This window comes from Gekko japonicus, unplaced genomic scaffold, assembly GCF_001447785.1.
Source record: "Gekko japonicus isolate JY-2015 unplaced genomic scaffold, Gekko_japonicus_V1.1 scaffold5541, whole genome shotgun sequence".
In the NCBI taxonomy this organism is placed as follows: domain Eukaryota; kingdom Metazoa; phylum Chordata; class Lepidosauria; order Squamata; family Gekkonidae; genus Gekko; species Gekko japonicus.
The window spans coordinates 2,277-12,455 of NW_015167223.1; the positions used below are offsets into that span (position 1 = coordinate 2,277).

Here is a 10,179-nt window from a genome sequence, read left to right on the forward strand (position 1 = left end):
TTATGCTAATGAGTTCCTGCTGGGCGTGGCCAACTCAGGAGCCTGCCGGAACTCCGTTCCTGTGCGTTCCTGCCCAAAAATAGCCCTGGATTCACTCATTTTTCAACAGGCAGGGGGAAATTTAAAAATGGCTTGCTCCCCTTTGGCTTCACCAAACTGAGGGTCAGATTTCACGATTCTTCGTAGGGATGCCAGCCTCCAAGTGGGGCCTGGAGAATCCTACAGTATTACAGCTCATCTCCAGACGACAGCGATCAAATGTCCTGAAGGATGTGGATGCTTTGGAGGGTGGACTCCCACTGAGGTCCCTGAGGTCCCAAATCCTTAGGAGTTTCCCAACTTGAATCTGGCAACCATAGTCCCCATCCCCTGCCCGTGGCCCTTCACTCGGAGTCTCAGAGCGGCTTACAAACTCCTTTCCCTTCCCCTCCCCTCAACAGACACCCTGTGAGGTACGCGGGGCTGAGAGAGCTCTGAGAGAACTGCTCGTGAAATAACAGCTCTGACAGAACTATGGCTTGCCCAAGGTCATCCAGCAGCTGTAAGTGGAGGAGTGGGGAATCAGACCCGGTTCTCCCAGATTAGAGTCCGCGCACTCAACCACTACACCAAACTGGCTCTCTTGGCAATCCTAGATATCCGTGACCTGTCACATTAAAAAGCAGCTCATGGACCCTAATCTGGATTGGGCCCACAGGTAGGGCTGCCTGCCTGAAATTTGCAAACAGTGGGAGACCTTACCTGGGAAGGGCGCCTCAGTGGCAGTGTTGTAACATTGGCAGCGACACAATGACGTCACTTCTGGTGCAGCATGAAAGCGACGTCATCACATTGGGGCAACACTCTAGCATTTGCTGGAAATTCTATGATTTAACCATTGAATTTGGGGTGAGTGTACATCGTCTCCCAATGCCATGATGTCACTTCTGTGTTACACCAGAAATGAAGTAACGGCATCGGCATGACACCCAACATTACCCCCATTTCCCTGTTGCCTACCTGAGCTGTGGCAGGAAGAGCCAGCGGGGGGTGGGAGGTCTCCCCCCAAAGCAGGAGACCAACCTGTCCTCCCTACCCGTAGGACTGGGGTCAGATTTTGGGGCTGTCCAGTCTAGACAGGATCAATCTTTGGGAGCAACACCATTCTGCAGCCATTTCTGCCAACTGAGAGCCAGGCTGGTGTAGTGGTTAGGACTGCAGACTTTAATCTGGGAGAACCGGGTTTGATTTCCCCACTCCTCCGCATGCAGCTGCTGGTGTGACCTTGGGCCAGTCACAAGTTCTTTCAGAGCTGTTCTCTCACGAGCAGTCCTTGAAAGAGGTCTCTCAGCCCCACCTGCCTCACAGGGTGTCTGTTGTGGGGAGGGGAGGGGAAAGGAGCTTGTAAAGTAGTGAAGGGCGGGTTATAAATCCAGTCTCTTCTTCTTCTTCTTCTTCAATTCCCATTTGTTTCCCCCCTAAAGCCAAAAATATCAGAACTACTGAGTTTCCATCAGCTACCAAGTATCATCCCAGAGTTATAAACTGGAACATCAGCATATGGAGCAGAGGTCCGTCAGTGGCTATTAGCCACAAGGTATAGATAGGGACTCTGGGGCAAGTGATGCTCTGTCTTCTTGGTGCAGTAGTGAAGGGCGGGTTATAAATCCAGTCTCTTCTTCTTGTTCTTCTTCTTCAATTCCCATTTGTTTCCCCCCCAAAGCCAAAGAATATCAGAACTACTTCTGAGTTTCCATCAGCTACCAAGTATCATCCCAGAGTTATAAACAGGAACATCAGCTTCTCTTCCTTGTTTTATATTTAACTTGGGCCTCTTTTGTTTGTGTGAGTGGACCTGTTGTGCCTCTGGCTGAGTCCAGGGCTGGGATGAACAGCTGTGATGTTTGCCTTCTCTTGGGATTGTCATAATCCGAGTTCCTTTATGTCCCTGTTTCTCAGCAATGAGATCGACATGAGAGATGACGGACGCCTGAACTTGCTGCAAGACGGAACGCTAATGATCCAGGACACCCGAGAATCAGACAAAGGTGTCTACCAGTGCATGGCGAAGAATGTCGCTGGAGAAGCAAAGACCCACGAAGTTGTCCTGCGTTACTTTGGCAGCCCATGTAATTGGCTTTTTTCTGTCCTTTGAAGGTTCAGATTTTGCAGTTATGCCCTTCAGGTTGGAGAGTTTCTCTTATATCGGTGCGTTATGAGGACCGTGTAGCTGCGGGGGCTCAAGTGGTTAAGACGCTGATCTGCAGGCTGTGGAAGGTCGGTAGTTCAGCAGTTCGAGACCCGCGTGTGCCGCATGACGGAGTGAGCTCCCGTCTCTAGTTCCAGCTCCTGCCAACCTAGCAGTTCGAAAGCAAGAAATTGCAAGTAGATAAATAGGGTACCACTTTGGTGGGAAGGTAACAGCGTTCCGTACGCCTTGGTGTTTAGTCACACCGGCCACATGACCACGGAAACGTCTTCGGACAGCGCTGGCTCTTCGGCTTTGAAACGGAGATGAGCACCGCAACCCTAGAGTCGAATTTGACTTGCTTTCGAGCAAGGGAACCTTTACCTTTACTTTTTATGAGGACCATGTAAGATTAAGTGGCTGTTGAAATCCGACCTTGAGTGAGTATGTGGGAAGAAACCTACAAATGTTCTAAATACATGAGTACGGTCTGTGAACGTTCGGACAAGGACTCATTTCCAGTCCCTGCGCAATTGTCAGTGTTCACTGCCGTATTTCTGAAAGGCAGGGGAAGTATAGATTTCTTTGCAAGCATTCACAAAAGGCATCTGGGATCGTCAGACAATTTCGAGTGTTCGGCTGATTTCGAGTGTTCGCTATCGACATCCTTTTCGAGGATTCGCTGCGACATACCTCTGCTTTTCAGAGCAGAGGTAGCCAGACTGGCTTAATGTAACAGCCACACAGAATAAACGCCAGATGCTTGAGAGCCGCAAGACACAAACAATTGTTACACACATGTTTTTATTGAAAAATATGCAAATTTGCTTTTTAAGGCATTAAATTAGACTGTGTGAATGAGCTGCATGCGGCTCCCGAGCTGCAGTTTGGCCACCCTTGAGATAGAGGGTTTATAATGCTGGAGTGCACTTGGGAGTCCCAGGTTCAAATCCCCACATCCATAAAGCTCTTAGGCAAGTCCCTCTTTCTCTCCCTCTTTCTCAGTCTGTCCTACCTCGCAGGGTTGTGGCCCCTGGAGGAAGGACAGGATGGACATGTAAAACAAATATTTAGTAGTGCGACCGAGCCTGTTGTTGAAGGTTCACGTGGTTGGGTAACCACTGATAAGAACATAAGAGACGCCAATGTTGGATCAGGCCAGTGGCCCATCCAGTCTAACACTCTGTGTCACACAGTGGCCAGAAATACCAGGTGCCATCAGGAGGTCCAGCAGTGGGGCCGTCTATTCCTGATATCTCAGGGGACTCCAGAGCAATCTCCCATTTCCTGCTGGGAAGATACCTGGTGGGGCAGAACGTGTGCCCCTTTTAGCCCTGCCTGAACCAACAGAGTTTAAAGGAATGTGAAACAGTCGAGAGCCGGTCTCTTCCCCCTGCAGGTAAGGGTCACCAACCTCCTGGTGGGGCCTGGAGATCTCCTAGAATCACAACTGACCTGCAGACGGAAAAGATCCGTTTCCTTGTAGGAAATGGCCACTTTGGGACAGTGGACTCTGTGGCACTATTCCCGCCCCTCCCCAAAATGCCTTCCCCGGGCTCCACCCCCCAAATCTCCAGGAATTTCCCAACTCAGAGCTGGCAACCCTACTTGCAAGTTTGTCTGTGGGTCTGCACATACACACACACACGAAGGGTATGCTTAGTGTGTATGTATGCCTTTCCAGTGCACCCATTTCTCAACTTCAAATGGATCCATGCAGGGCTTTTTTTGTAGAAAAAGCCCAGCAGGAACTCATTAGCATAATAGGCCATACCCAACAGCAGGAACTCATTAGCATATTAGGCCACACCCCTGACAGCACAGCTCATTCACATATTAGGCCACACCCCCATGTTACCAGTAGTGTGGTCATCCAACCAAACCCACCTTTTGCTTCTTATTCTCTTTACCTTGTTTGTTGTCAAAACCCAGGGCTTTTTTTTGGAGCAGGAACTCCTTTGCATGTTAAGCCACACCCCCTAATTGTAGCCAATCCTAATGAGTCTCTGCTGTTGGGTGTGGCATATTATGTTAATGAGTTCCTGCTGGGCTTTTTCTACAAAAAAAGCCCTGACTGGATGTATTATACTGGGTGTATTATATCATTCTCTAATTTATCTTTCGACTTCTAATTGTGAAATTCAGGTTTCTGGGGGTTTCGATTATTGGTCAGAGATGCTTCAGGCTGGTCCTGCATTGGGCAGGGGGTGGGACTAGATGGTCCGTATGGCCCCTTCCAGCTCTATGATTCTATGATTCTATTTGCCCCATTGGGAACGACAGTGAGGCTATATCCTGGTCCCACCTGTAGCTCTCAAAAGTCCAAATAGCCGCTCCAGAGAGCTGTTTGGATTCGGGGGAGCACACAGTGGGAGTGGGTTATGCCTCTTTGCCCCACACTGTGGCCTTGATCCAAATGGAGGGGCACAATCACTACTATTTACTAATTTTTTAAAAAAACGCTCTTGGGAAACTGATTAAGAATAGAAGAAGAAGAAGAAGAAGAGATTGGATTTATACCCCGCCCTTCACTTGATTTCTAGGTAGCTTGTTGTCCTCCGGAAAGGAAGTCTTGCGGCGCTAGAGAAAAAAGAGAGAAAAAGGCAGCTTGACTGGCAAAACGTTTCCCACTTCCGATTCGAGGGACGATATCTGAGATTGTTAAAGCTTAAAAGCCAGCTGCACTGGGGAAGCAGGCCTGGCAGTTGGTGTGGGGAGGGGGGCTTAATATCGACTTCTTCTGCGAGGGGACTGGGAGATGCAGCAATCGCTTAGGGACAGGCTGGGGCTCTTCTTCGCGAGGAAACAAAGAATAGCGCCCTGGCCTGGGTAGCCCAGACAAGCCCGATCTCATCAGATCTCGGAAGCTAAGCAGGGCCGGCCCCGGAAAGTACTTGGATGGGAGACCTCCAAGGAATACCAGGGCCAGGGGACAGAGGCAGGCAAGGTCAAGCCACCTCTCTGAAATGTCCAAGCACCACTAGGGGTCGCCAGAAGTCAGCCACGGCTTCCAGGCACACACACAACCCCCGCCCCCAAAGTAAGCGCTTCGCATAAATGCTGAAGTGCTACATATAAATGCTTAGTATTATGGATTAAACCAAGAAAGGCTTCGGTGTGGATACAATGGGGAAAATAAAATAAGCTCCCTGCAGAAAACCACTGTTCTATGACTTTAACACCCTTGATTGTACTTTTATAATATTTGTAATGCAAATTTCTTTTTTTTAAAAACAACTTTATTTGGATATAACATCAAGTCGATCTATATAACATTTTAGCATCCATCATCTGTTCAACTCTAAATAGCATTTATCACTTCTTCGTTTAAAAACGTGTGGATCCAAGGAATACAAGAGATAAAGAGAACACGCTTTCCTAGGATTAACAAGCAGTGTCGGATATTTTGTACCAACTCTCTGTTGGTGTTCATCACCAATCTCTTGACAGAGCACTGCAGGAATTATAATAATGTGGATCAACGCAACATCTCTCTAATATCTTTGGGAAGAAGTGATAAATGCTATGTGTTGTTGTTCAGTCGTACAGTCGAGTCCGACTCTTCGCGACCCCATGGACCAGGTCACGCCAGGCCCTCCTGTCTTCTGCTGTCCTCTTAAGTTCACTCAGTTTGCTTAACTTCACGTTCGTTGCATCTATGACACTGTCTAACCATCTCACCCTTTGCCTTCCCCGTCTTCTTTGACCTTCAATCTTTCCCAGCATCAGGGTCTTCTCCAGTGAGGGCTCCCTTCTCATTTGGTGGCCAAAGTATTTGAGCTTCAGTTTCATTATCTGGCCTTCCAGGGAACAGTCAGGGTTGATTTCTTTTTCTTTGATTGACTGATTTGATCTTCTTGCAGTCCAAGGGACTCTCAAAAGTCTTCTCCAGCACCATAGTTCAAAAGAATCTATTCTTCGGCGCTCGGCCTTCAGCTATTTATGCTATTTAGGAGCTTGAAAATCGAAGACTTTATAGTCTGCTTTTCCACTTCATAGCTCCATCAAGACACCTTGAAGAGAAAACAGTCCAGGAACATAGCCAAAACAATGTCAAGAATATTTGCATCAAGATTTTGTATTGTACTCACATCATTATCTACTGGCCTTGCCTATGTTTATAGTATTATGGATCGGCTGACCTTTCTGCCACTTTTGCTTTTGCTTTCAGCCAAGCCCACCTTTGTTATCCAGCCCCAGAACACAGAAGTGTTGGTTGGGCAAAGTGTCACCTTGGAATGTGGGGTGTCGGGTCACCCCCAGCCTCACATCCTCTGGAAGCTGAGCTCGGGGTCCCCGCTGCCGCAGGACTCTCGCTTCACCATCACCAGCTCTGGGGGCCTCTACATCCAAAACGTCACCTTCTCGGACCAGGGGCAGTACAGCTGCAACGCCAGCAACAGCGAAGGGTCTATCCAGGCCACCGCCAACGTCATCGTACAAGGTGACCCTTGAACACATGGATGGTTGTTTGTGGATGTGCTGTCGGGTAATGCCGGCTTCAGGAAGATTGAGTAAGGAAAGGTTTATTAGTGTTTAGGGATCACTTTAGCACTGGCTTGCCAGTCCCCTGGTTGGGGTGGGGAATCTCCCACCCAGGGGGTGTAGCCAGAAAATTTTGGTTGGGGGGGCGTGGGAAAATCAGGGGGGGTACCCCAGCTGCACCTGCTGCTCCTCTTGCAGCAGAAGCAGCTCCAGCTCCACAGAGACTCCTCGTCCTCCACTAGTCCTTTTGATTGGAGAGACTCAATTTTGGGCTGCTTTTCTGTGTAAGCCGGTGTGTGGGGGGTTATCTTCCTATTCTCTCTATTTTGCAATTGTATTTTATCTTTTGCCATTTTATTTTATCGACTTTAAAAAAAACTTATTTATTTTTCGTCCTGTAAAAAAAGAAAAAGAAAATGAGACTGAAGATTCCCTGGCTGTGCCTGGCATCAGTTTGGAACACCCACATGGATCTTTCATTTTTTAAAAAAAAATCTTGGATTTTTTGGAATTTTCACAGATTTTGTCTGAGGGGGCAGCACTCATCTGTGGGGGGGGGCAATAGGCATGGAGAAATCAGCATGAGGTAATGAGACAGGAAACCTAGGTCTTGATTCAGTCCAGGGGGGTGCATGGTCTTGAGCTTCATTGGGGTCAGGAAGCAATTTTTCTCCAGGCCAGTTTGGCTGGGGATCCTGGAGGGTTTTTTGTCATCTTCTGGGTGTGGAACAGCGGTCACTGGGGGTGTGGGGAGAGGTGTTTTTGAATTCCCTGCATTGTGCAGGGGGTTGGACTAGATGACCCTGGAGGTCCCTTCCGACTCTATGATTCTATAATTCATTATCAATTGCAATTCAGAAGAACAATGCATGTGGTCTCATTGTGTGCCATCAAGTCACGACTGACCCTGGCACCCCAGGACCACGGGGCTTTCAAGGCAAGAGATGAGCAGTGGTGGTTTGCCATTGCTGGATTCTTTGTAATAATCCTGGGCTTCCATGGTGGTCACCCGTCCACGTGCTTAACCAGGGCTGCCCCTGCTTAACTTCCAAGGCCTGATGAGACTAAACTTTTTAAACCTCTCTCACCACCCACCAGCAATGCTGTCTGAGAGAGAACGATCCATATTCTGGACTGAGAAACAATAGTGCAGTTAGGCAATGATGGAATCTGGTCTTACAGTGGTGTTATGGGGGTCCTCCTTTAGATGGTGATATTGTGAAGCCCCATGGAACTTAGGGTCTTTGCACCTTGTACCTATGTGGCCAATGCAGTGGAGACTGAGTTAGGAGCATACACAGTGTAGAAGAGAGAGATGTTACTGCTGAAGGCCATTAGTTATGCAGGTGGAAAGGGATTTTTCCATTCTCTACATAAGAACATAAGAAGAACCCTGTTGGATCAGTCCAGTAGTCCATCTAGTCCAGCATCCTGTCTCACTCAGTGGCCAGCCAGTTCCTCTGGAGGGCCAACAACAGGGCATAGAGGCCGAGGCCTTCAGAAGAAAATCAGAAGAGCCCTGCTGGATCAGACCAGTGGTCCATCTAGTCCAGCATCCTGTCTCACACTATGGCCAACACGTTCCTCTGAAGGGCCAACAACAGGGCAGAGAGGCCGAGGCCTTCATAAGAACACAAGAAGAGCTCTGCTGGATCAGACCAATGGTCCGTCTAGTCCAGCATCCTGCCTCACGCAGTGGCCAACCAGTTCCTCTGGAGGGCCAACAACAGGGCATAGAGGCTGAGGCCTTCAGAAGAACGTAAGTAGAGCTGGATCAGACCAGTGGTCAGTCTAGTCCAGCATCCTGTCTCACACAGTGGCCAACCAGTTCCTCTGGAGGGCCACCAACAGGGCAGAGAGGCCGAGGCCTTCAGAAGAACATCAGAAGAGCCCTGCTGGATCAGACCAGTGGTCCATCTAGTCCAGCATCCTGTCTCACGCAGTGGCCAACCAGCTCCTCTGGAGGGCCAGCAACAGGGCAGAAAGGCCGAGGCCTTCAGAAGAACATCAGAAGAGCCCTGCTGGATCAGATTAGTGGTCCATCTAGTCCAGCATCCTGTCTCACACAGTGGCCAACCAGTTCCTCTGGAGGGCCAACAACAGGACAAAGAGGCCAAGGCCTTCCACTGATGTTGCCTCCTGGCTCTGGGGTTCAGAGGCTTAGTGCCTCTGAGTGTGAGGTTTCCCCTCAGTCACCATGGTTAGTAGCCACTGATAGATTTATCCTCCGTTAATTTATCTAATCCCCTTTGAAAGCTGTTTATTCCTGTGGCCATCACTACATCCTCCGGCAACAAACTCCGCATTTTAATCACTCTCTGTGTAAAGTGGTCTGTTCCTTCTGAAGTCTTTTCCTTCCTCTTCTGTTTGGCTTCACCATCCCTCTGCAGATACTCCGAGGTTCGTGGTAGTCCCTACTGACCAGACCGTGACCGAAGGTCAAAGCGTGGACTTCTTCTGCTCTGCTGAGGGGCACCCTTTGCCCGTCATTGCCTGGACACGGGCAGGTATTTCCCAGGCATCTTCTATCGTGCTTTGCAGAATTGCAGTGTGCATCATGTACGGTGCAGAGGTTTTCTGCTCCCTCCACCCCACCCCAAAGTGGAGGTTCAACAAAGCGCTGCTGGCTCAGGCAGCCCTTAGCATGCGTACCAAACAGTGACCAGCCGGACCCTTTTGCTTGCATGCAGGTTTTCTACCCAGGCAGCTGAAGCAAACCCCTAGGGGGCTGGTAACACCTTTGGGGTTTCCCTTCCTTCCAGTGTGTCTGGCCAAGTGTGAGTCATTCCCTTTCTCCCCCCCAGGGTTGTTAAACTCCATGCAGGCCTGGAGTTCTCCTGGAATTACAGCATTCCTTATAAGACGAGTGAGTGTGAGCTAGCTCACAGGTTTTTAGCCTCCAGCTCACATATTTTTGCCCTGGCTCAGGAAGGATGGCTCCAGAGCAGACTAATTTATGCAGTAGCCGACAGGCCCGTAGCTAACACGGGGCCCACGGGGCCCAGCTCCCTAACGTTTCTTCCACGGCCCCAACCTGAGCCTTGGCTTCTCCTCCCCCTGAGCTCCACAATAGCTATGTGCCTGTCTGTGAAATGGGTGCATAGGATCGGAGGTCCCATCTCGCAAGTTCACCCCCTGGTCAAACTTCCAGAGGTGCTGTTCGGGGCGCCTTCCTAAGCAGCCACCTGGAGCAGACTCCGGCAGGGGAGCCCGAGATGGCAATGTTGCAAAAGTGTGGGTGAGGGCAGGCAGTCCTCCATGCACTTTGCAGGGAAGTCATTGCGCGGGACTAGGCACAGGATTCCAGCTGTGCAGTCCGCAGCTCTGAAGTACACTGGCTTGCAGTTAGTTGTTCAGCCCCATCTGAACCAGCACGGTGTGTGTGTGTGTGTGTGCACGTAGCTCCATACAGCTGCCACATGATGGAGTGAGCTCCCGTCTCTAGTTCCAGCTCCTGCCATCCGAGCAGTTCGAAAGCAAGAAATTGCAAGTAGATAAATAGGTACCACTTCAGTGGGAAGGTAACA

At 49.6% G+C, this 10,179-nt stretch overlaps 1 protein-coding gene across 1 annotated transcript in view; it reads left to right on the forward strand.

Annotated features, from left to right (window-relative positions):
* The window catches only part of LOC107112104 (peroxidasin homolog), a gene marked incomplete at its 5' end in the record, with an annotated part of 41,869 nt that overhangs the window by 2,179 nt on the left and 29,511 nt on the right, over positions 1–10,179 (forward strand). Inside the window, 3 exons of the mRNA XM_015413176.1 lie at positions 1,939–2,108; positions 6,339–6,611; positions 9,043–9,159. Coding sequence (XP_015268662.1) covers positions 1,939–2,108; positions 6,339–6,611; positions 9,043–9,159 — 560 coding nt within the window. The remainder of the gene's footprint in view (positions 1–1,938; positions 2,109–6,338; positions 6,612–9,042; positions 9,160–10,179) is intronic.